Source organism: Elgaria multicarinata, chromosome 1 (assembly GCF_023053635.1).
Source record: "Elgaria multicarinata webbii isolate HBS135686 ecotype San Diego chromosome 1, rElgMul1.1.pri, whole genome shotgun sequence".
Taxonomy (NCBI): domain Eukaryota; kingdom Metazoa; phylum Chordata; class Lepidosauria; order Squamata; family Anguidae; genus Elgaria; species Elgaria multicarinata.
The window spans coordinates 81,167,787-81,194,981 of NC_086171.1; the positions used below are offsets into that span (position 1 = coordinate 81,167,787).

Genomic DNA, 27,195 nt, shown 5'->3' on the forward strand with positions numbered 1-27,195 from the left:
AAACTGAAAGCTACCTTTATTTTCCCTTCCTCGCCCAGTGCCATCTAATGGCCCTGGTTTTTATACAGCTAATGAGCGTCTCCACACTAAGGGAAATCACATTGTTTACCAGGGGCTGTTGTGCTTCCTGGTTCTTGGAGGGATTGATACGAGCGGATTACATCGGAGGAGAGGGGTGACAAGGCAGAAGATCCTGCTGTTTTCCTGGGGCTCCTTTAAAGGTTTGATTCGAGGCAATGCCCACCTGCCTGCCTCCCTGGCATGTGTGCAAAGGAGGGGAGGGAAGTGTCATTTTCCTAGGTTAACTTGTGCTGTAATGTTTTCTTACAGCCCCCAGGAAAGCCAGCCTTACTTTTGAGTAGATGTAAGACCCTCAGTACACTTCCTTGGGAATAAGCCCCATTGAACTTAAGGAGGTGCTCTTGGGGGCTGGGGATCAGATCTGCCTCCCTTGGTTGCAGGGAGCCATTTTACCATCTTCTCCCTTGATCGTAGATACAGGAAAGTCCTTCCTTGGCAAGTTCATAGTGCATCCTTCGCTCTATTAGGGCTTATTTCAGCTTTCTTTTGATCAAATGCATAACAGAATAAGTGGGGGCAGCTGTAGGAGTCATCCTGGCTGATGCCAACATTACCAAAAGGACCCGCGAATGTCCGGGAGCGGCCAGCCTCAAGCATGCTTTATTTTGCTCTTGTGAAGAAGCCCACACCTTTTCTGAGGATAATTCAATAAAACAAATACACAGCAAATAACAAATTCTAATGAATACTGTAAAATCCTGTGAAGGTCAGGGTTTAACTGCTGGACCTTTAGCTGCTTTCAGGGATTATGTCCTACTGACATGCAGCCACTAGCCCTAACTATTCTGTGGTCTTGCAGATGTTACATAATTTCGCAGGAATGCAGGAGGTAGTCTTTTCCTGTTTTCTGAAGGCTGCATTCCAGTAGTTTCTTGGAGCTCCATCACACCTTGGAAGAAACGCTGGCTACCGTCGCTCCCCCGTGGACACTCAGTTACTTCCTGTTTTCAAACAGGAAGTAAACAAGGTGCACGAGGGCCATTCAGTCCCCCCGTTGTGAACACTCTGCTTCTCCCACACACAGGAGAGAGCAGCAACTTCAGTTTAAAAAATACTTTGTAGTTTTTCTAGTTTTTCTTGCGGTGCAAAGAAGACCAGAAGGGGCAGAAGGCATGCGAGAGGCATACAACGCCATGTGAGCTACCTCCGTGGAATCCGTGAGTGCCCAGTAACGAGCATGTAATAAAACGCTCGTTGGATGGAGCTTTTGGACTGGCATTGGAGAATCTCCAATGTACAAACTCTGTCCAACTGCAACATATAATTCCTGCTGGAAGGGTTTTCTGGATACCCTTCTACTGTCACTTTTTAACGGGAATTCTTTACGCAGAGTAGGTCTCCTGGGCCAAATCTACATTAAGCATTTGGAAGTTATACTTCTATTAAAGCAGCCCAAAATAGCATTTGCTTTTTCTGCAGACACATCACACTGTTGGCTCATATTCAGCCTGTGATCTACAACAATTCCAAGATCCTTCTCGCTTGTAGTATTGCTGAGCCAAGTGTCCCCCATCTTGTAACTGTGCATTTAGTTTCTTTTTCCTAGGTGTACAACTTGGAATTTATCCCTATTAAATTTCATTTTGTTGTTTTCAGCCCATCGCTCCAGCCTATCAAGACCACTTTGAAGTTTATTTTTGTCTTCCAGGGTATTAGCTATCCCACCCAATGTTGTCATCTGCAAATTTCATAAGCATTCCCTGCACCCCCTCATCCAAGTCATTAATAAAAATGTTGAAGAGCACTGAGCCCAGGACTGAGTCCTGTGGTACCCCGCTTGTTACCTCACCCCAGTTTGAGAAGGTACCATGGATAAGCACTCTTTGAGACCAATTCTGTAGCCAATTGTGGATCCACCTAATAGTTGTTCCATCTAGCACATTTTTAACTAGTTTTCTCATCAGAATGTCATGTGGTACTTTGTCAAAAGCTTTGCTGAAATCAAGATATATTATGTCCACAGAATTCCTCCAGTCCACAAGGAAGGTTTCCCGATCAAAGAGTGAGATCAGATTAGTCTGGTAGGATTTGTTCTTGACAAATCTATGCTGGCTTCTTGTAATTACTGCATTGTTTTCAAGGTGCTTGCAGATTGACTTCTTTATAATCTGCTCCAAAATTTTCCCAGGGATTCATGTCAGACAAACTGGTCTATAGTTCCCAGGTGCCTCCTTTTTGATCTTTTTGAAGATAAGGACAACATTAGCCTTCCTCCAGTCATATGGAACTTCACCCATCTTCCATGATTTTGCAGAGATTTTGCAAAGATCAGTGGTTCTGAGAGTTCTTCTGCCAGCTCCTTTCTTACTCTAGGAAGCAGTTCATCGGGCCCTGGAGATTTGAACTTGTTCAAAGAAGTTAGGTGTTCCTTCACCATTTGTTTATCAGTGTCAAACTGAAATCCTTCCCCTTCAGCTTGTACTTCACTTTTGCCAGGGTGTGTGTGTCATAGATTGGCTTTTGGGAGAAGACTGAACCAAAGTAGGAATTGAGCATTTCAGCCTTTTCTTTGTCATTTGTTATCAATTTGCCATCCTCATTAAGCAGTTGAACCACCACTTCTTTCCTCTTTTACTATGCACATACCTGAAGAAAGATTTTTTGTTGCTTCAGCCTTCCTGATGCCATTTGATACAGAATTATTCCAAATGACATTGAGATTTGTTTTATATTTAAAAATCCAGTATTGAAGATTATCTGCGTGTAAAATACAATGGCTATGATCTAGAACACAAAGTATGCTAGTTCTGTATATAAGTACATTTGTTAATGTAGCTATCCAGAAGCATAACCCAGCAAAGCTTATTTTCTATTGTTGTTGTGAACAATGGAAAAGTGATTCTTATGGGCAGAATTATAGACCTTTGGCATTCCATAGCCTCCAGTTGTTTCCCATGTACTCACTATCTTTTGGATTGTAATGTACCAGTTACTTGGAGGTTACCTGAAGTGCACTGGACTTACTCCCAGTAAAGAATTTACAGTGGAGGTGAAACATAGTTTTGATTAACAATATTCGGCTTTCATATTTGAAGTAATCACTTCTGTGGCAACGCTTTTGATAAAACTGCAGTGAGGATACTGCCAAATTTATACTAGATTATTTCAATTCAAAAACCTTATAGATTTGTTATGTGTCGATTTGTAGAAATACTTCTATAGTGAATATAATGGTTATACTGTCATATGCAAATGTTTTACTCCAAGATGGAATGGCACTTATGTATATTTGCAGACTCTACCCTTGACTCCATATTGAATCCAAATGTGAACAAGACACCATGGAAATAATATAAATGCTACCAAAACTCTTTAGTTGCTAATTATTTATTTCAAAAGTTTGTTATATGCGACCCATACAGCTTTGTTAGGCTGTACTCCTATGCACAATTATCTGGGAGTAAGCCTCAATGAACACAGTGCGACTTACTCCTGAATAAACATGCATAGGAATGCACTGACAGTTACCTTTTATTCTGAAAGCAGGGTGAACACATTCTTCTGTCTGTGGACAAAGTTGAAAGGACAAATGCAAATATCAGGGTATTAAGACTAATTCCAACTTGATGTAGGATGAAACGAATATTCCATAGATATTACTAATAAAAATTATTATTATTATTATTATTATTATTATTATTATTATTATATTTATTTGTATCCCACCTTTTGCCCAATACTGGGCCTCAAGGCGGTCTTACAAAGTTTAAAACATGCATTGTAAAACCTAGGAAAAGAAATGTAAAAAAAGAAAAGAAAAAAAAGGTTAAAATACACAACAAAATTATAAGTCATTAACATAGATGGAGGACCAAATTACTCTCCAAAAGCCTGCTGGAACAAACGAGTTTTAGCCTGCTTCCGAAAGCGCATCAAGGAGGGAGCCAGTCTAGCTTCCCCGGGAAGAGAGTTCCAAAGCACTGGAGCAACCATCAAGAAGGCCATCTCCTAGGTTCCCACCAAGCACACCTGTGAAGATGGTGGGACTGAAAGAAGGACTTCTCCAGAAGATCTTAAAGCACAGGCAGGCTCATAAGGGAGAATACGGTCTTTCAAAAAAGTGCTGAATAAGAAGGTGCTGGAGAAGAGCAGCCATGTATTTAAGCTCTAATCTGGCAGCTACTGGCAAAAAGGAATTGTATGCTGGAGAATGCATGAAATTCCATACAGGCAAGTTAGTGGGCTGGCAAAGAAGGGACAAAGCACTTCGTCTTTCCTCTGTGACCAGCATAGAAACCAGGTGGGCTGTCAGAGAAGGGAGAAACCTTTCTTTGTGCCCACCATGGAAATTCAGCAGGCTGCTGCCAGAGGGATGGAGCTCTCTGCCCCTCCCTCTGTCAGCCTCCAGCAGGCTAGTGAACATTTTTGCAGGCTAGTAACTTTTGTGGTCTTATTTACAAAATTGATCTAAAGGGGATACTTAAAGCCAATTCAAGACCACTGTATTGTTGCAGTAGTAAATAATGTTGAGAGGTTTTGCCATGGCAATTGCTTCTGAGTTCATGACTGAATACCACCTGGCTCAGCCTGTATATTGGAGGCTTTCCAAGAGTTAGTGACCAATTATCTATACACACTTTGGAGCATTGACAAGATTCATCCCTATGTCAAAAGAGTTATCCTAAATCAAGCTTAAGCACGAAGGAAATCCACAGGCTAGAAAGCCTGGCTAGGCCATGAGGTGCCAGCTCACAAACACTGCTTGCACTGAACCGGCACTTGGGTAGAGGAGTTTACTACAGTGAGATGGTGCAGAATATTCATTCCTAACATTCGCTGTTTCATAAAAATAATAACATAGCAAATGAATACAACATGAATTAATTGAGGCAGTTTTCAAAGTTATAATTAACTTTTTCAGATGGTAAAATGTCTGCTCATATCTAAATATTGCTGCCAGCCCAGCATTAACAGCAAGGGTCATTCAGAAGTACTTGTAGGAGGACGGCACATAACAGAATCAAAGAGAGGCTTTGGCACAACTGGCTCTGAAGCTTTTCAAGCAGATATACTATCTCCAATGAGATCATCTACTTCCCAGACACAGTATGATAAATTATTAAATGGAGTCTCAGAATTCCTACAAGAGAATGCACCAATGGGGACACACTGTACTTCAACAAATTTCTTGTTGGTAGTAGTGGCCTAGAAGACTCCCAGAAGGCAGCAAATTGGGAAAACTACTCATGTCTTATTTTTAATAATATAACATGGAATTGGCAGGGGAATTAAACCTTTGAGATCAGACCATAACATTCATTTATACCTTTATATAAGAGGGAAGGATCATATTGTGTCTGAGTTGCATCGTGCTACCACCTTAACCACTTTTGTCCACATGCAATTCCTGAGTTTTTGTATGGACCAAGTAAAATAGAATAAGAAGGGCCTTAAAAACTAATTTCAAAAACCTCATGATGTTTAAACGTTTGGGATTCATTATTGGCCACTGGTTACTTTAGAGCACATGCTGCAATTATAATAACATAATCTGAGGAGGCTCCATCGGAGGGCATGGCTATTTGTTGTCAGGAACCACAGAACTCCAAACCCCACCTTGGAGTTCCAGTGTAAAATCTGGAACAGAATGTGCAGGAATAGCTAAATAAATTAAACTGATGCAAACACAGTGGTATGTGTAAGGACAACACAATTCAAAAATGTTTACCCTTTTGAAAGGACCAACACATGCAAAGATAAAGATAATCACCTTCATCCTTCAGTGTGCAAACATACACACAAAAAAGTTGCATTGAGTGGGGAAAATCTTTGAGACTTTTCTGAGTATGTTGCTTCTGGATTTCTTGACCTGACCCACACATAAGTCCCTCAATATCTGGGAATAATTTTAAATGAGAATTTTCTCAGAACACCTGGATGTGTTTTGTTAGGCAACAGATACTTTAGTTCCAAAATACTACTGTGATAGTAGTTTATAAGAATATTGTGTCATGATCATGAAGAATTTATGCAACAAAACATTACTCTGTTCTATTCTTCATTGCAATACATGGGGAAATACTGGAACAGGGAGTATTCAGACCGGCAATGCCCCACTAACATTCTGATGTGCTACTTTGCTGGGAGAATTATACCACAAGCATTCCACCCTATGGGCAAAATCCAATATTGTGTGAGTGCAAATCTGGTCATATGGTGGGACTTTGACCCTCACTCCTCCTCTCCAAAGCCGATTTTGAGTGCACAGAAGTAGAGGGAGTAGCTGTCCTCCTGCTGATGGAAACCAATTCTGTCAGCTGAACTACTCCATTGCATTTCACCATATGTTATGTTGCTAATGCGAAAAAGAACTGGGAAAAATATCTCAGGAAGTCACCACTTCCTCATCAGCTAATAATTCACATCTGAAACAGACTTGGTAGCTGTAAATTAAATAAAGGATGGATATTGAGAAAAAACACCTTAATGCCTTTTAAATTGAAGAAGTTAGAGCTCATTAAAAAATCTAATCCTGTGAGCTATCAAGTTAAACATTCTAATCATAAACCTATTTAGGCATTTTTCTCAGCAGATTATTTCTTTATTAAGTTTGCACTGATTGGACTCCATGAAAACCACAATAAATCCACAATAAACGAACACCACGTGAGCAAAAACAAACTTTAACTACCAAAATCATGCGACAGTGCATTCTGCATGTGCATCATATTAACACATCAAAGTTAATTCCTAGTAAGTGTGTGCATTATGAAGACTAGCTGTCTACAAACTATTATTTTATGAAAATATTTTATTGTTTTTCCAAGGGCATTTTTCTCCTTTATGGCTCTTTACTATCGTCTAAGTTGGAATCTTTCACATTTATAACCCCCATCTGAGTAGTTAAATTGCTTTTACTCCAGACATAAATAACCAGCCAGAACTAGTTTATGTTGTCAGCAGATTTTTCTACAAAAAGAGTATCATTTAAAGTTATACAGGTTCATTAGCTACATAGATGTATATAATTAAAACAAAAAAGAGGTCAGAGCATACATTAGCCTATTTTATTTTTCCCATCTATTATATTTTCAAAAGCTTCCGTATGACTTCGCCCCCAAGCTGTGAAAGCCAACCGTCCTCCTCCTTTTCAGTATGAATAACACTGACATTTGACAGCTTCACATAGCTGACAGGGTTATACAACAGCCCACCCTCCCTATTCTCAATCCAATTAGACCTCTAATCCTCCAGATGAAAGGCCCAACTACTCACGTTCCTCATGACAACGACAGCTATTGATTATTTGTCACTGCAGCTAACACCTTCTCTGTGGAGGCCACTCTGACAGAAGCAAACCTCCCAAATTAGACAGCACTTTATCTGCCCTGGAGGCCAAATGGCACAACAAGTAAAGGCTAATAAATGGTATAAAAATGAACAAATCATAACATTATGACAGCTTGATCGTTGCCAGCAGTTTCACAGCTCAAGCTTGATGCTCTGTTAGACCTGCTCCTTCTCTTCTGTCTTCCAATTGTGCTCCAACTTTGACTGAATTAAAGGCCAGAACAATTAAGGCATTTGACCAGCAAGGGTAAGATGGGATGGAAGTATTGCCAAGGGACATGGATGTCAATAGCAGACTACCCATTTGTCAATACAAACATTCTAGACATGCAAATGCTGATGTCTCGGTTCTCCACTAGGTTGCACTGATGCCCTTCATAAACAGCTTAAATAGGAACTGATGCAATTAACTTCCCAGACTAGTAATTTTCTGTAAAGAGCAGGATTTTTAAAAGATATAAAATGGGGGGTTCATTAAGGACAATGTAGAACATGTTATAACAGAAGTACTGATAGCACATTATAATTGCAGTGTAAAATCTGTGTCAAAAATCGTCCTTTAAAGCCAGATAAAAGGGAAGTATATATTTACAGGAATATGATGTGAAACCTGCAATAATGAATGCCAACAAAAGCTTGGATATTCCAAGTAATTATGACAGCGTTCCTAGTTTCTTTTTCAAACACTTTGCTTAAGAAATTGCACATTTAAATGGTTTTGAGTGGTGTTCTTTCCTCGTAGGTGTTTATATTTACAATGCCTGGGATTCAAAGAGTGACTTGTGGCACATCCAAGGGCTTGGGTATATCTAGAGGGATTTCTAGCTGCTTTCCCCCCTTTAAATATCAGACCCTTATGCCCTATCACAAACTGCTTCTGAAAATCCCTTCTGTTTCAGAAGCTCTTTGGCACTGCTTGACTTCAGTCAGCACTGAAGGCTCTTAATCTCTGGCAATACTCTTCCCCGACCAACATTTTAAGTGGGACCCTCCTGCCCCTGTAGTCCCAGAACCCAGACTTATTTCCAAACTTGCTTAAGAAAATAATGTGCTGGGTATGCACCAAAAAACCCAACACCCTAGCATTTCCCACCAAAAGGACTGACAGTCTACATTAAACACACAAGGTGAGAGAGATTAATCAATAAATAGGGGATTCATGTTGTGAAGGCACAGGAAAGGCAAAACTAGGGTGGTTCAGGAAATAAATTTCTGACAAAGTAATTTTTAGGAAAAGAAGAAAGAAGTATCTTGATGGGAGAAAGGTTGAGTCTTTTCAAGGCATGGAAGAAAGGACTAAAGATGGAGACAGATACAACATTTTTAGACAGCTCCAGAAGTATCCTCACTGCAATTAAGCCAGATGTATTTAATGCTGAAAACCCCCAAACAGAATGAGATTGTCGTGTCCCTTTCTTACAGATTCAAGCATGCCTCGCCAGGGGAGCCCTCAACAACCCTTCAGACTCGGAAGAACTCCCTGGTAGCCTCTCCTGTTACACAGCAATAGAATAGTATGTCTGAATAATGAGCAATGCTTTCAGAAGATGGTGTCACTTGAAAATAAAGTTCTGCCAGCCCTTAAAACACAGATGGGGAACCTCTGGCCCTCCAGATGCTGTTCCCTGGACTTCAATACTCATCAACCCCAGCCAGCATGGGCAACAGTCAGGGATGATGGGTTGTAGGTCCACAACATCTGGAGGGCTGGAGGTTCCCCATTCCTTCCTCAAGGCTTTATATTACTCCAGTCTTTAGCTGAGACAATACTCTTTTTACAGCTCAGCTACCACCGGGCACTGGTTGCTGCTAACTGGAACTTGCTGTTCCAGTTAGCAGCAATGACTTACCTTGACCTAATTTAACTCAGCCTGACTTATTGGACTGGACCTAACTTACTGTAACTTGACCTACTCTAACCCTCCTTGTCATAACCTGACTGACTTCATCCTAACTTGACCAGATCTGACTTAGTTCAACCTGAATATGCTAAGCTCCACTTGCCTCTTTTCTTGCAGGCACTGAGCCCAGATGATACAGGACAGGGTCAGGTCTCCAGACCGAGAGTGGTAGAGAGAGAAAGAAATGGCTGAAATAGTCTTGTCTGCATGGGAAAGTTGCATGTCTTTCAATATGAAAATATGTGTCTGTGCACATGTACAAAGGGGACACACATTCCTGTCATTTGGCGAGATTGGTCCTTGTTGGGGACATCTTTGCAGAGCAGCAGAAGGGGCAGAGACACCTAGTCTGGATGTGTGCCCTCATGCCATGTTAATGTGGGGGTGCGGCTCATTTAAGCCCACTCCTTCCCACACCTTGACCTCTTCTCCTTCCAGCCGCACCCACCCTATGATTAGTGCAGGTTTAACTGGTCATCCCATTGGGGGCCAAGTAGGATTTTTTAATCTGTTGAAAGATTGGTGCAGTCTGATTTATTCACCTACTCTCCACTAATAATTTTGCTTGGTTTACTTAGTTAAGTTGGCCACTTAGGCAGGTTAATTGATCTGTTATATTTTGAGAGGCAGGTTAGTTGGTTTAATTGGTCACAGGGATGTGCAGGCTCCATCAGGTAGGCAGACAATTGTTGAACACACTAAGGTACCTTTATGGTATCTGGCCATTCCTAAGACTTGCCGCTCAGGGCGGAAGGCCCCATGGACAGGATACGTATGGCCTTTGGACGCAACCTGGCTTATCTGTCCAGAGTTGTGAGGCACCAGGAAGAGATGATTCAGGGAGGCCTTCTCCATAGTAGCACCCACCATCTGGAAAACACTCCCTTGTGCAGTTCGGGAGGCGGAAAACATAACATCCTTTAAACGCCTCCTGAAAACATATATTTTCACACAGGCTTTCCCTGGGCTGCAACTTATTTTGGTTTTATACATTTTTTTTTTACTTTTAAAGCTTTTTATTATATTCTGACTTCTTGTACTTCATGGTTTTAATTTGGAACTGCCCAGAGAGTCTCAGCTATAGGGCACTATAAAAATGTAATAAATAAATAAATCTCTGCATCAGGAGGGGGTGGCCTGGGAGAAGGGGTGAGAACTAATTGTTCCACACTTTTTTCTATGCAGTATGCAATTTGCCTGTGCTGTTGGCAAGCTGTTTCACCTGCTCAGCGTCAAAAAGATGCACAATCATTCTTTTTTGGCAGTTCTTGTTAACAAATTAATAGCTGTGGCTCTAATTCTATCCAACATGTCTCGCCTCTTTATTTCTGCTCTTTCTGCTAATGTTTCCTATATGGTTAAGTGCTTGCTGGGTGACAAAGAGTTGATGAGCACCCTGAGTGAAATAAAACCATGTTGCTGCTGCTGCTGTTGTTTTTAAAACTTAGGTGAGCCAACCCAGTGATCCACATAGGATGTAGCCCCCACTGCCCCCCCCACTGCAGCCCCATTGCTTCTGGAAATAGGCAAATTCTATTTCAGATAAGCCCAGCAAGAGATAGCAAGAGACAGTGCAAGGCACCTGGCACCCCCTACTCCTCTCACATCACCTTCATATTGAAATACTTTTTTTCATATATTGAATGAACTATTGGTATGATCTAAGCTTAGAGTATTTAGAAAGATAGCCCAGCACAAGGATGAAAAGAGACACAATGCTCACAGAGAATGGGCTGCAGAACACTGTACTGCATACGGGTTAATTCAGCCTTTATAAACTACTAACAAAAAATTATCCAGTTCCAATCAACTCCAGAGCTGGTGGTTCCCTATTTCACAGACTTGCAAGTGAAATAGGGGAGCTGTCCAGCTAAAATAAAATACTAGCACTAGAGTCAGGGGCTAGGGCACAACTGCTGAAATAAGATGGGAGCTGTCCACAAGTAGCTAGGACATCTAATAACAAAACCTCTGTCTTGCTGGGACTGAACTTCAGTTTCTTGGCCCTCATATAGCCTATTAGCATGGCCAGACGATGATTAAGCATTTCCATGGATTTACCTGTATCAGATATAGGGAAGAGAAAGAGACGGCACTGTGTGTCATCTCTAAATCCATGGCTCACCTCACTCAGCAGTTTCACGTAGATGTTAAATACCACAGGGGACAAGGTGGAATCTTGTGGGACCCTGACACGTAAATGCCAAGGGATCAAGGAGCTATTCCCCAGCACCACCTCCAGCACTCTCAATTCAGTCAGGGCCTTGCTAGACCATGCCGGATAAGCCGGAAGGGAGGCGGGGCGACGGCTCGCTAACCTTAGCGCGCGCCGCCTCGGCTCCTACACGCACGACGCGCAGGGACTCCGGAAGCCCTGTAACGTCGGCCATTTTTGTTTTTAATTTAAAGGGGCCATGTGCGCCCCGAAGCCGTCGGACAAGGTAAGTGCCTTTTTTTAAAAAAATTAAGCCCCCCCTGCTCCTGATCCCCCCTGCCATCCCCAATGCCTCCCTGCCCACTCTTTCCCCGCCCGTCCTCCCTCTCTCCGATGCCCATGCCGCCCATCCTCCCTCTCCCCGATGCCCGTGCTGCCCGTCCTCCCTCTCCCTGATCCCCAGCCTTCTCCCCCCCTCCTGCTGGGTCCGGCCTTCCCCCCCCCCCGGCCCGATGGGCACAGCGCTCATATGAGCGCTGTGCCCAGTCCGTGGCTTTTCCCGGCTACTCGCGAGTAAGCGAGTAGCCGCAAAAAGCCATGGACCTTGCTAGACATTCCGCAGCCCTGGCCTCAAGCCGGGGCTGCGGAAAAGGCGCGCCATAAGTGACTTCGCTTATGGCGCGTTAGGGGAGGCTTCAGCGCGGCCTGATCCCGGATTCCCCTGTGCGTCATCTGGCCCTCAGTCTTTCTAGAGCAGGTTCAGTCCCCCTAAAACAGGTGTACATCCTGATTGAAATGGACCCAGAAAATCAATTGCATCCAAGAAAGCCTGGATATGGCTGGCCACCACCCACTCAAGCACCTTGTCCAGGTAATGGACATTGGCCACTGGTCTATAGTTGTTCAGATTCCCTGGGTTCAATGTCAGATTTTTCAGAAGTAGCTGCATTGTCTCCTCCTTTACAGAGGTTGTACTATTCTCTCTCTCTCTCTCTCTCTCTCTCTCTCTCTCTCTCTCTCTCTCTCTCTCTCTCTCTCTGAGGAATATATGACTTCCTGGAACCAGAAAGTCATCACCTTCCTACTGGATGTAATCAGCCATAACAGGTAAGGGTTGAATAAACAGGTGGTTGACTATACTTGACTGCATCTTGTCCATATCCTTGGGTCTTAAAAACTGAATTTCATCCAACAATATCTGACCAGACAGTGCCTCCGTAGATTGAACTGCACAAATTGTGGAATCTAAGTTATGGTAAATGTAGCAATTTTGTCCCCAAAACATTTAGCAAGTATGTCATAGCAAGCTACTGAAGGTTCTATTAGATCTCTCATTGGGCCAGAACCAAAAAGAACCTGAAGCATTTGGAAAATCTCTGCAGGATGACAATGAGAGGATGCAATGAGGGAGAAGAAATTGGATCTTGTTCTCAGAGTAGAACTCGGAGAAAAGACAAGTTGTGCGGCCAGAGGATTTGTGCAGCCAGGTGAATGTTCTGCCTTCAAATGGTGCCCACTGTTCATGATTTACTGTTGTCTTTACCCTTGGACTCCAAGGGGTGATTGGGGCACACAGGGAGACCATGCAAGAGGTTTATGTCCAAGCTCCTGGATTCAATGGGCCAGTTCACACCATCAGACAGCCCATTGTGGCTTATTGCAGTGTGTGGGCAGCCACTTTAAATATTCAATCCACAACTGTCATGTTAACTGAACCTGGTGGGGGTGAGTCATGGCTTGAATATTCAAAAGCTGCCTGGCACGCAACACAACCCACTGTAGCTTATTCAAGCCATGGTGATCATGCGAACCAGGTCAGTGGGATCTAAGGCTGCAGTATCTATAGTGGCTGTCCCAGAGTTGTTTCAGGGGAATCTATCACTTCCTGCTCCTAGAATGTATTGAGGTATGTAGGAGGAGGCTCCCTATCCCAAACAATTCCAGCTACATAAGTGAGCAGTCCTGATGCTGCTTAGTGGATTGATTTACTCAAAAGTGTGTATTTAATTATATAAAACAGTTACTTAGATTTAAGAAAATACTATACACCAGTTTCAGACCCCTTCTCAGTATTTTTAAAAAGTTGATTCTATACTTAAACCATCATTTACATGCGTGCACACATAAAAATTATGTCCAGATTTTCATGTAGAATACTTGATTTCAGATTACCATGTTTAAAATTATGAAACCTTCAAATAAGATTATTAGAGGAATATAATTGGCACTTCACAGATTTACAGATGTTACTGGATATTCCAGCAACAACAACAAAACTATATGCAACAAAGCCCTGGTTTTCATTCTATCAAATTTACACATTCCTTCAAAGCTGAAGTAGAACTGCGATGTAAAACAAAACAAATACTCGTTTCACTAGAATGTAAGTGTGAACACACAACATTGCCACGTCTGCAGGTGTGTATATTATAACTATTTTATTAAAGCTTCTGAAAAAGGAGTAATGCTGTTCTTGTCATATGGAGACCTGCACTATGGCAACAGGGACTACTACATAGGACTTTCCTTGAATGGATCCTTCAACTGATGTAGCCCATCTCTTGACAATGGTGGTTGCTGGGCACAGAACAGTTCAATGGAAGTGGGACCCCCCAAGGGTCAGTTCCCCAATTCAGAACACAAGGATAACTGTTCTAAGGGTAAGACCTGGTCCCATTTCCCCACACAGTCAGTAGGTAATTTGTGCACACTGACAGGTGTCAAATTGAGAAAAGGGGATCAGATTGTACCTTTAGTACGTTGTTGTTTTTCCTTTGGGAAATTTAATTTTTTAAAGTCAAATGAAAGAATGTTTTAAAAATCTGTCATCTGGTAATATTCTGAGTAAATTAACATAGTTGAACTAAATGTCGAAAATTAAATGCATTTCATATAAAGTTAAGAGTTTCAATCATCCTTTAAAGCCCCCAAAAGTTATCAGTTTGGATGAAAACGTAGAAAGCAAATCTAATCTGCCTATAAGCACATATAATACAATATTACAGTCACTATATAAATAAATTAGGTAAAGGGCAATTATACTGATACACTTGTCACAAAAAAGTAGCAATTATTATAATGGACAAAGTATGTGGGAATTTAAGGAACAAATGGTAAATAAAAAGGGCAAATTTGTGTTGGTCAAAGGATGTCTTAATACTAAGATGCTCATTAAAACCTTGATTTATGCTCCTAACAAAGAACTCTCAAATGTCTAGATAAAACTGGTAAAGGAAGTGGATACATTTAGAGAGGACGAGCTGATTCTAGCAGGTGACTTTAACATGATAATTAAACTTGTAAATAACAGACCCACCATAAGAAATATAACAAGAAATATAATTTTTAAAAAAATCTTTTCCCCAAAGTTCAATCAATAGGATTTCGTGGATATCTGGAATCAATTGAACCCTGAGGAAAGAAATCACACGTATTAGGCCTCTTCTCGATCATCCCAGAGTGCAGGACACGGATTAATGGGGCTCAAGTTACACGAAGCCAGATTCTGGGTGAACATCAGGAAAAACTTCCTGACTGTTAGAGCAGTAAGACAATGGAACCAATTACCTAGGGAGGTTGTGGGCTCTCCTACACTAGAGGCATTCAAGAGGCAGCTGGACAGCCATCTGTCAGGGATGCTTTAAGTTGGATTCTTACATTGAGCAGGGGGTTGGACTCGATGGCATTGTAGGCTCCCTCCAACTCTACTATTCTATGATTCTATGAATTCTAGGTATAATTCATATTCAAGGACTGACTTCATCTTTCTGTCTCTGAACTGAGTGATAACTGCTTAAATTGAAACAAAAAAACATTGCAGATCATTCTCCAATGAGCTCCAGTGGGCAAACTGGAACTCATATCAGGGAAAGGATATGAAGAAACTTTCCACCCAACTCCCCTTGTGTTAACAGAAATGCACATAATCCGCGTCACTCTGGGTATTGGAAACAAGGGAGTTCGACATTGCCACATTTTAGTTGCCTAGACCAGTGTTTGTGCATGTTTTGTCAAAAGTGATAGATGCAAGCTGCCTGGAATCTAGAGAAATGACTAGCAAAGAGGTTGGCTGGGCTTTTTAAAATACAAAGTTCCTCTTTTCCTATGTCTGCAGCTCCTAGCTTTGTGCATTCTGAATTAGCAACAAAAGTTAACAGAGAAAAGAACAAAATTGATTCCTAAATCCCACTATGCCAATCACTGTGTGTGTCAAGTGATATAGCTACATTGCTGAGAGACATAAGGAGACTTTGCTCAGTTATGGGGCTGCACCCCCATGGCTTTGCCATTTTGTGACCTTTTAAACTTTACTTATCTAGCCTAAAGGGGGGGTGGGGGGAAGAGTTAATAAGTGACATGCCACTTCATAAGCCGTTTCTTTTTCTTTAGATTGTTGAAGGCTGTACACTACTCTCCTGTGCTGGAATGCACTTTCTTCTTGCCTGGTATTTTAAAGCGGCAAACAGACATACAACTAGCCCACTTGTTTTGTTAAAAATTCTAAGCAAAGCTATTTGCATACACATATGTCATGAATATTAAGGGAGGGAAATGAAAATATGAATCAGATTCATCTTTATTCAAGCAGATTTTTATTCTCCTTGATTCAGTCTTATTACCTTTTGTCTCTGCTCAGTGTTTGAGACCCAGTGACAACCAAGATTAGATTTTACCCACCAGAATTCAAGAGAAATGGCTCAGATAAGAAGGAAGCCAGTGAAAATGCTAGAAATATTTATTTATAATGTTCATAAAGATTAAGAAATATTTATAATGTTCATAAAGATTAATAAAATAACCAAGGCAGACATGTGGATTTCAAAAAGACAAAAATAAATAGGTCATGACTTGGACTTTTGGAAATTTAAATAGCCCACTCTTTAAGAAAAATTCAGATGGCACGAGAACCCACATTATTTAGCCTACGGCTGCAGCACATGTCAATCGCTACTTCGGATATGCAACCCCTGCTCAAGGGTTGTCATGCCATGCAAACCTGGTGAGCCATTTTAGGGTTGTGTGAAGGTTGTTTAATGTTCATCAGGTTCACAAGATGCAGCAACTCAAGAATGGGATTGCATATGCAACCTGGTGCCCACGGGCACCATGGCTTGTCGTGGGTTAAATAACCCACAACGAGCCATGCCATGTTGACCAGGTCACTGAGTAATGATCAGAGACCCTTTTCAAGTCAGCAATTTCCTGCAAGCTTATGATGGAAAATCATGCAAATATAGAGGAAATTCAAACATAAGGTACGTTCGTTCACCAGAGCCTCCTGGCACTCCCAGAACAGCATTGGTAAGCATCAAGGCAAGATGCTCTAATTGCTTTTTAAACTTTTTAAGCTCACTTTCTTTTTGTGTGTGTTTTGCTCTGAACTGTCTCTTGGGAAATTGTCTTTTTTGGCGGGGGGGAATGCTTTGGGAACTTACAAAGTTTTGTGAATGTATGCTATGCTTCCCATACTATGTATTGTTGTATAGTCATTTTAGTATCATGCCCACATTATTTAACTGGAGAACTATTGCACCGAAGTGAGTTTGGTTTCAGAAGACTGGCAAGAAATCAGACGTTTAACTGGCAGAGTGTCCTATATGCTGTATAGCCTAATATAATGAGCAGATTTTAGTAACCAAGTAGGCCTCTGTAAAGGGAAACTTTTTAGTGGGCCTATCACATGAGCTAACTTGGCCTAAGTGATCTCAACCTTTGAGATAAGGATGTTGTTCTTCTCTCCCATGTGGAGAGCAAGAGAGATTGCCCTTCTCCTGAGAAAGCAGTGATTTTCTCATGATAGGCTGTGAAACTTATAAAACCCAACAGGCTGATAGTGCTCTTTGGTCTTGCTCTAAGGGGAAAACGTGAACTATCAAAATGGAGAAACGTTGGTCCATGGAGTAGCATCTTGTATACTGTGAGGACCCCCAATACAGCCAGCTGTGATGAAGGCCTGCTTTGATGAGCTGAAGGGACATGTGAGCTATCTTTGCATTTCTTTCTGCATCCATTTATCATCTTGTAATCAATAAACTGTTAATCTGACACATCTGTGACTCTGTGACCTGGCTTGACTGGGACTAAGTAAAACAGGATCCCAAACTCCTTACATGCATAAAGCGAACATGCAGTTGAAGTGGGCATTTGCCGATTGTCTGGATAACCTCTATTCAGAAATACTTTGTAAGTGAGAAAATATTTATGGGCTTAATTTACCAAGAAGTATTCTTCCTGAAGTGCCATTAATTTTGACAGGTATGTAGTAGAGTACAAGCAAGACATATTTCTCAATGTACTTTTATTCTCATTCAGGTTCTGCAAATTTTCTTCCCAAAACATGACCATTTGCATAAATCTGTGCTTTATCAAATCACCATAGCTTGCAGTAGAAAGCCTGGGACAGTTCTGTTAATTACCTTTGAAAAGAAGGATAATTCCAGCCTCTGAAAGCACTGAAGTATATAAGGCCGTACTACAAGCAAAGCTTAGATTCTATGGACACCATATTTGTGAATGTTAATACTTTCTTGATACGTTTCCATGCCTAATGAAGGAACATTTTGTTTTGGTAAAGCAATATTTTCAAAATTGGAACTGGCAAGTTTAAAGCACACTAGAAAAAAAACTAGGTAAACATTAAATAAAAGGGTTTTTTAACTTCTTGAAGAGATTATCCATGGACTTTGGGTCCATTCTAGAGCCATTTTACAAATGGTTTTATTTGTGGAGCAACTTCCACCTGCACAATGGGAGTTCCCCTTCTCCTCCCTCCTTTACCTCTGTCACCCCACAAATCTGTTCCAGGAGGCCCTCCAACACTCTGGAGTAGATTTTGTGGCTGTGTGGGGCTGCAAGGGTGAGATGGAATCTGCTATGCCAACAGTGTCCATTCTGTTGGCAGACAGACACCCTCAGGTTTCACCCATAGTCCTTGAGTTAATTTTTTATTTATCTTCAATCATTGGTATGATGCTGTGTACCCATGCTTTGAAAATAAACAATTAGTGATTATTTTTAGCATTACAAACCCTTTTAGTAAGTAGTAGATTCCATTGTGATTCTGGATAGAATTTACTTAAATACAGGTATGAGTGAATCAGCAATGTTCAAGCTTGTCGAAATTCTCCAAATTCTGACTCGATTCCATATCAGACTGAGAACTTTTCTTTTGGCATGAAAATCCATGTGCCTTTTCATGTGTATTTTTCCAAATAAATACATCAATTGTTCATATCTTTGAAATATACTCATTCTTCTCCCACTGATTAAAGTGCATTTGGACGCATTTTTCAAAACTGTATCTTTTCATGCACATTTTTAAAATATATGCATGCTGTCCAAAAGCATTTGGGGGGGTCTGCAAATCACATCAGAAGCTCAAAAATGTACAGACTTCCACTGTGGATTGCATCCGTGTTTAATCCGGAAGATACGAACTGGGTAAATCACAAACAAGAACATAACTGAAACAAATTTCTCATACATCCCTACGTAAACTTAGGATCTCATTTCGCTATTAGTAACAGTTAACAATGAACCTGAATCCAAGGAGCAACTTAATTTGGGTGGTATCTAACTGGTGGCCCTCCACTGATGGGAAGCATATATCAGTGGAATAGGGAGGAAAGCGATTTTTGGTGATTCCCCCTCCTCCTGCACTCTTCCCAAATCTGTTCCAGAGGGTCACCTTATGTATCCAAGCACTCGTGAAATATTATACTTTTTAACTTTGAACAACAGACTATTCTGGCCAAGTGGCCATATCCCAAACTGTGTTTTTTAAAAAAATCCTACTTAGTTTCAAATGTGTTTTGCCATGTGTATGGGGGAAAAGAAAGCTACTGTTTGACAAATGCATGCAACGTTCTCTTGGATAAACAGAACTGGCTACACAATTCTTTGGATTTTGGTCCATGTATCCAAACTTTTGAGCATCATTTAGTTACCTTTTGTGCAGCAAGGTGGAGAGCTGTCCTTTGGCTATGATCAACTTTATTGACATCCGTTCCTGTCTTCAACAAAGCCTCAGCACAGTCTAGCCTATCAGCCAACACACAGTACATGAGTGGAGTTCTCCCAAACTGGTCTTCTTTGTCTTTCAGATCAGGATTACCTATAACAATAGGAAAGTGAATAATAATGCTAGATTTACAGCAGCTTAATTACAAGTGGGCAAAAATAAAGAGCAAATTATTTTAAAATCATAAAATCAAATTGCTTAGCAAAGAGGAAGTAATTAAACAACAATGTACTTCATGGTCAGAAGAAGTTACTGCAGAATCTGTTGTGCAACCCAGTACAAGAAGGAAATTTTAAAAAGCACTCTTTGGCTTGGGTCCTAACTGTCCTTCTGTGAACTGAATACAGTTCATGGAAGAGGGATTCTTCAACATGTACATCCATCTGCAGTACCCTATGCATTCTGTAAAACTGCTCCTACGGGCTGGGGACCCTTTGAAATGGTGAGATATGGTGCAGAGGGCTGCAGAAGGATTCGAGGAAATCCCCCCTCTCTTCCATACACAGCAGAGTAACTTAGGATCTAAATAATTGTTTGTTTGCTTCAAAGTACCATATGCATGAATCTTCCCCAACTCCCATAATTCCCAAGCAGTATGGCCATTATCTATGGTGGCTGGGAATTATCGGAATTGCATTCAATACATCTGGAAGACACCAGATTGGGGAAAGCTGGTATAATTGAAAAAAACTGACCTGTTGTTGTTGTTATGATGATGATGATGCAATTTTGAGACACTTAATACTTTTTATTTGGCATAGTTGGAATCTTGCCAGCAGTCACTGGCAAGATCACAAAAAGTGAGCAGCATGAGCTTTTTTTGAAAGTCTTGCCAAGTGGCTCTATAGCCAATCAACACAACCCACAATAAAACCAATCTTCTGGGTTCAGACGTCATGATAAACCATCATGGGCACAAATAACCCTACAACAAACCATGGGTTCTTGGCATGGCTTGTTTGCGAAAAATAAGCCACCCTGTGAAAAACACTTTGGGTTTGAACAACATGACAACCAACTGTGTCTGTCTGTCTGTGGTGGGTTGTTGTGTCATGAGAATCCAGTAATTGGGCCTGTTCAGATGTGCACAGAGGGTGGGTGGGTAGGGGAACTACAGACAAGTGAGGGATAGCAGAACCACAACAACTGGACCTGCCACACAACTGCGGAACCATGCAGCACTCTGTGGTTCCACTACCCACCCCCCTCCGTAGTTAGATCACATACCTTAATACAGTTTAACTGCACATCCCACCATCCTATGCACCTCGAATGTGCTCCTGGCAGCAGCTCCATTGCAATTTTTTAAAAAAATGTCTGCCAACCATGGAGAAAGTCTGCAGTAGCAAGAGCATCGCCAGAAGTGGCAGTCGCTCTTGGTGGCGGACTCTATGGCTATATTTTTTCCCCATCAAAATGACAAGAAAAAAAATGTGTGGTCTGGTTCCTGCCAGATGACACAGGAACCACCGCTGAAGCCTGCTAACCATCGTGCAAAAGGTGGGTAGCGGGCATGGTTACTCTGCCCATTATAGGTAGGGAACTCACTCACCACACAACATGCTAACCCACTGTGGATTGTGTTTTTGAGCGATCCACGGTGGGTTAGCATGTCATCTGAAAAGGCCCATTGCCTGCCACCTATAGTAGTGCCATAATAATAAGGTTGATGATTACAAAGTTGCTTTGACCACTTAGGGAAAAGCACAATGTAATAACTACTTATTGTTGTTATTAATAATATTGATAGCAACATTATCATTATTGATTCTATTAATACCGATAATCATAATATTTAATAATGACCGCCTGAAAGTCTAAGCTTGATAGGGCTGCAATATTTAATCATTTTACAACCACTTAGATTTGTGGCACATCAAAGTACAATGTAATAATGTTAATAACAAGGTACCAAAATTCAAATGCCTTTCTGGAACAGTCACAGCCTGCACTTTCATACCAGTTTACACACAATTCCCACTAAAATGTAGATGGGCAGATACACACATAGTTGAATATTATTATTACAAAAAGGAAACAAAGCAGGAAACCAGATGTAACTTGACTAAACTAGCTGTATATCCAAATTGTTCACTAGTAATGGAGTAAAAAAACAACAACAAAAACCCCTTGCTCAGTCCATCCAAAACGTGATCAAGGTACTTCTTAAAAACCCTTTTTAGTGTGAGTATACTTATGGAAGTATCTCTCTCTACCTGAAGACAGCAATACTTCTACCATTTGTAAAGAAAGAGATTACCTTCCTACTCTTTATAATATTGCAGGTTTCTTAAGTTAGTAGAGTAACCAGTTCTGGAAATAGATTATCTGTCTTCCTGCTTCTCAGGCAACAATTTTTGTCATCAGAGAATCAGTGGCTGAGTTTGGACAACATGCTAATCAATGGTTGTTTCCCATTCTGTTCCTATTACCACCCAGTTGATTAGTGTGTCATCTGAACCCAGCCAGTAGGTGTTGGAGCAAAGGTGCAGGCAGCTGTGTAATTAGGGCATCAATTCTCCTCAGGTGGGAGATCACTCAAACTGAGCTGTCACAGCCACCTGTGCCTAAGGGGGAATGGTTTGCCAAATCTGGCTCTTTTTACAAGTCTCTTCCCCACAATTTGTGTGTGCGTGAATCAGCTCCTATCAAACCCAGTTCAAAGGGGGGGGGGATGTGGTGGACCATGTTCCAGGTCTTTGGTTCTCTGACACATACACTCTGCCTTTTCCTTCGCTAACAGCCCTACATCAAGATCCCAGCAATGCATACTCAGAGCTTCATTCCCTGCCTTCATCACAGTAGCCTTCTGCAATACAGGAGGTTAAACCTAGGTTTTGTCAAACTTAGCATAGTCCATTGAAATCAATAGAATTAACTTAGTCATGATTAATGCAAGTCCCACTGACTTCAATGGGTCCAGAATGACTAGATCTGGATCTAATCCAGAGAATAATGCAAGGTTCTGGTCAAGCTTGGCAATATTCTTAAGTTTTCATTTATTTGAAGGCTTTGTCAAATACCAGTTAAAAGTTCTTACAATTTTGAATACTGCCATTGCTTCCCTGTTTTGTGATGGGAGAGTAATCATTATGTTCATGTACTACAGAGGATTTTATAGCATTAGTAGAAAGAGGGAAAGTACATATTTCCCAGATTTGGAAACTCTCAGTAGCTATGCCATAATGTGGAGACATCTCTCAAAAGGTCCTTATTCTGGAGCTTACAACACCAATTCTGGAGCTTACTTATCCACCAATTAATGCATGTTAGTTGTTTCATCATTTGCCTTTTAAATGATCATTCACATTTATTTAAATTATAACCACAAACTCAATATAGATTCTTTTTTAATGAAGTGGACAATGTCCACAAAATAATTTAAGGTGCTACAAGACTCATTGTTTTTACCATTTCTAATATATTTTTCATTCCCTATTACTGTAATACCTCAAAAACAAAACAGCCTTTAAAAAGGAACATGTACCCTTAATTCAGTCCATTGAATAAAAATGAAAATTAATCCCTATAAATGTAATGTGCCAATTACACTGAGTTAATTATTACTTTTTATAAAGTAATCTTAACTTGAACAATGGAGCCCTCCCTCTACTCCCAAAAAGGGCTTCAGCTTGCACAGGTTAGTCATATTCATAGAATCATAGAATAGCAGAGTTGGAAGGGGCCTACAAGGCCATCGAGTCCAACCCCCTGCTCAATGCAGGAATCCACCCTAAAGCATCCCTGACAGATGCTTGTCCAAGGCTTTCTTTTTTAAAAAAAAATCTGTGCCTCCAATACAGAATGTTCTTTACTTTATGTTTCTACTTATTCTGTTTTCTTCCCAATCACTACCATGGAGTGCCCATTGTGTCCTACAGGCTTTTATTCCCATTCTATTGCTGAACATAATTTCTTTTGAAATACCTGATTCTCAAGATTATTATCTAAATTGGGAACTTCCTGCACTCTGTTAAGATATGATTACTATATTACCATATCACCAGACCAACAGGTGTACATGTGACAAACACATATGCCATTGTCTAAGAAGCCTGGGGTTATCACTTTTCCCAACCTAGGTTTTATCATCTTCTATATGACAGGCAGAGAATAAACAGGTGTAATGGGAAAGTGGCAAAAGGACCTTGATATATGTTCACAAAATGGCTGTTAGGCTATATCATAGTCTGTGTCATGTCATCCCACCCAGCTACTTACTGATATTTGTCAGGTTCTGGTGCTTGGCATTATTTGGTAATACTCATTTTTTTAAAGGGAAGTCAGTAAGAACAGCTAAATTCTGCAAAATATATTTTAACTTTTTAAACCCATCTATTTTATGTAAATTATAGGCAGTTTTAAAAGGAGTCGAGTACAACTGATTAACACCACCTTGCTCCCCAATCCATAAAATATTAATCCTTGGTTGCACATTCTCACAATGCACACAAACTAGTCTAATAGCAGAATCCAGAGCAGACAAAATTTCTCCATAATGTTACCACCTTTTTCATGGCATGGGCTCTGTATCTTTAACAAACATGCCAGAATTCAATAGTCCAGCTTTTCCCTAAATTGGAGATATACAGCGAAGGGGAAAGCTGTACATGAGTTGTATTTTTTTTAATAATGTATCTTGGACAGGACAAAATAAAAGCTATCCTATTTTCCCTATTATTATGCTTGTTCTTCTCACACTTCAAAAGTTAAAGAAAATAAGTTAGATAGGAGAGCAAATATAAAGGGAAGCCAGTGCTAGAAACCTATACAAAGAAAACAGTTTTACCTGCTATTTGCTTTAGAAGAGCACTCTTATGTCCATTAACAGCAGCAGCATGAACCTGAGATGCTAGTGAGGAACCGCTGAACAAACAGGTCTCGGAAACATTCATACTCTTCTCTGAAAGTTCAGAGGTTAGCCCTACATAAACATAAGCACAAGCATGGTCATCATAGCAATAGAACATTTTCACAAAAATAAAAGAATGCAGCTTTATTTATGTAAAGTTCAATGTGGTATTTTATTATATATTTAAACTTTTTATTTTATTTTGAAAGCTAGACTGTTTTACACAAGCTTTACACCAATAAGGTGTCCAGTTCAAAGGCAGATGTCAATTGAAAATCTCTGCTGTTATTCTAATGCAAGTGGTCATCTAATTCCTCCTCCAGCCCTTCTTTATTTAGACACACTTAGAGATAATTTAAACTGCCATACTGAAGATTTAAGTCCAACAGGAGTCATTATAGACATACATTCAATTTTGTTTGAAAAAAAGTTATAAGAGGAAATGAAATGATTGATGTTTATGACAGACTCCCAGATTCAAAAAGATGTTACTACATGGTGAAATACTACTGTGGGAAGACTGATGCTCAGGGGGACAATTTTGTGGTCAGAGGGAGAAGATAAAATGATGAAAAGACTTAAAGTTTCTGTCAAATAAATGCATGACAGATCATAGATCAGCATTAAAAAAAAGATTCAGCTTAGTACTGAGAAAGCAACAAAATAGAGAAACAGATTGAGGCTGAGAATGTTTATAAATGAACAGTGAAGAAAGATAGAAATCTCATCAAGATAAAAGCTTTAATTCTGAGGAGGAAATAATGAAGTTTAAGATACCTTTCAGCAGAGCACATGGTATAGGGTGGTCATTACATTCAGAGGAAGATAAAGTTCCTGTACTATTAATTGTAGTTTAGAAGAGGGAACTTCAGCAACTTTAGCATCTGATCACCTTAGAATAGAGTATGAGATTTGGTCCGGGGGTACCTGGGTTGAAATCCTGGCTCAGCCATTAAGCTCACAGGGTGGCCCTGGGAAAGTTATTTTCTCTTAGACTAATCTACCTCACAGGGCTGTTGAGATAGGGGACACCCCATGCACCACCCTGAGCGCCTTGAAATAAGAGCAGAATACAGAATTGATCATTTTGTCTTGAAACTGCACACTGTTAATCCAATAAGAATGACTGCGCATTTTGCTCTATGGTATCCCCACTACCACCACCATAACCATTTGTTTTCCGTCTCAATTATATTTATTTATTTATTATTACATTTATATACCGCCCCACAGACGAAGCTCTCCGGGAGGTTTACAACAGTTAAAAATGGTAAACATTAAAAAGTATACAAAATTTAAAAACCATCAAACAACATAAAAAACAACAGTATAAAAAAAACAATATTCATTTAAAAACAAACAATTATACCTAACTAAATACAATACAAGAACAACACCTCTTGCATCACTCCTATTTAGGCAGGTCTGTCCTCTGGCTCAATACAGTCTTACATAAAACTGGGGATGGGGAGAAAGAGTTTGCATCTTCGAAGTGACTTGCTTATGACTCTCACTTTGAGGAACAGTATGCTACAGACATTCATCTGCTGTCTATCACAGATGTTGTGTTGGATATACTTGCCCTCTGCTTTAAGAACCAGGCTAGCAGCTTGGGTATGCTCCTGAATCCAGCACTGTATCTAGGAGTACATTTTACTGGTTTAAACTGATATGGCAGATTCACCCTTTCCTAGACAAAAAGGACCTGGAAGTGATTCACATTCTAGTAACCTCATTCGATTCTGTAAGGCACTCTACATGGGGTTACCTTTAAAGACCACTTCAGAAACTATAACTATAACTGGATCAGAATGCAGTTGCCAGTTCGTTAATGGGACAGGTTGTTTGGAGCACATCATCCAGATTTTGCAACCAACGGCTTCTAGTTAGTTTTCAAGACCAATTGAAAAAAATCTGGTTTTGACCTCTATAGTGCAATTCTACACATGTCTACTCAGAAGTAAGTCCCACTGAGTTCAATGGGACTTACTCCCTGGTTACTGTGTACAGGACTTCATCCTAACTGTGCAATCCTATGCAGGTCTCCCAGAAGTACCGTGCTTATTTCCAGATAAGTGTATATAGGAGTACAGCCTTGAAATCTTAAATGTTCTGGAACCATAATATTTTAAGGACTAAGTCCTCCCATTTATATCTACCCGCATATTGGAACCTTTCTGCTACGTTTTTACACATGGTTTGAAATACACTGAGTACAAAGGCAGTGTACTCAGTGTACACTGAGTATAAAGGCAGATCTTCTGCATAGATGGCACCAAGATTATGGAACTCCCTTCCTAAGGACAAACAGCTCATGTTCCCGCTGTTAGCATTTAGATGTCAAGTTAGACTGTGCTAGCTGAATTAGAAATTTCAAATTTCAGCACTGTTGATGATGATTTATACTGATTATGTTGGTTGATTGTTGAGTGTTTTGGATTTGTATTTTGTTTTTGATTTTATCTTTTTTATATTGTTCTATTCTGCTTTTAAGTTACTGAAAACCACCATATGAATCCATTGCGATCAAAGACAATAAACAAATAACTTTTCTTAAATGAACAAATGTAAATGTCATTGTGACCCTCCATTAGGCATATGTTAAGAGAATTCTGCGTAACAGCTAAAATCTAAGAAAAATTAAAAGGGGTACTCTGAAGTATTCAGGACAAATTGCCTGGGATCCATATTATCTGGTCCAAACTACTGCCCAGGAGAGTTTGGAGGAGTGAAGATGGTCCCACTAGATGAAGCATAAATAGGGAATGGAGAGCTGCTGTGGGCAAAAAGCTGGCTGACTATTTGCCTCATCCTTGCTGCATTTTTACTGAGAGGATGGAGTCCATCTGTTGGAGGTCAGAAACAATTTTTTTCTTGGAGATTTCCAGTGGTGCAT

The 27,195-nt window shown here is 40.4% G+C and overlaps 1 protein-coding gene across 2 annotated transcripts in view; it reads right to left on the reverse strand.

Moving 5' to 3' along the window:
• INVS (inversin) overlaps window positions 1-27,195 on the reverse strand; it is a 97,017-nt gene that overhangs the window by 64,870 nt on the left and 4,952 nt on the right. For both annotated transcript variants that reach the window (XM_063130844.1, XM_063130835.1), the window contains exons 2-3: window positions 24,237-24,371; window positions 19,374-19,540 (exon numbers count right to left, since the gene is read on the reverse strand). In XM_063130844.1, the coding sequence (XP_062986914.1) occupies window positions 19,374-19,540; window positions 24,237-24,342 (273 nt within the window). In that variant the 5' untranslated portion in view covers window positions 24,343-24,371. The remainder of the gene's footprint in view (window positions 1-19,373; window positions 19,541-24,236; window positions 24,372-27,195) is intronic.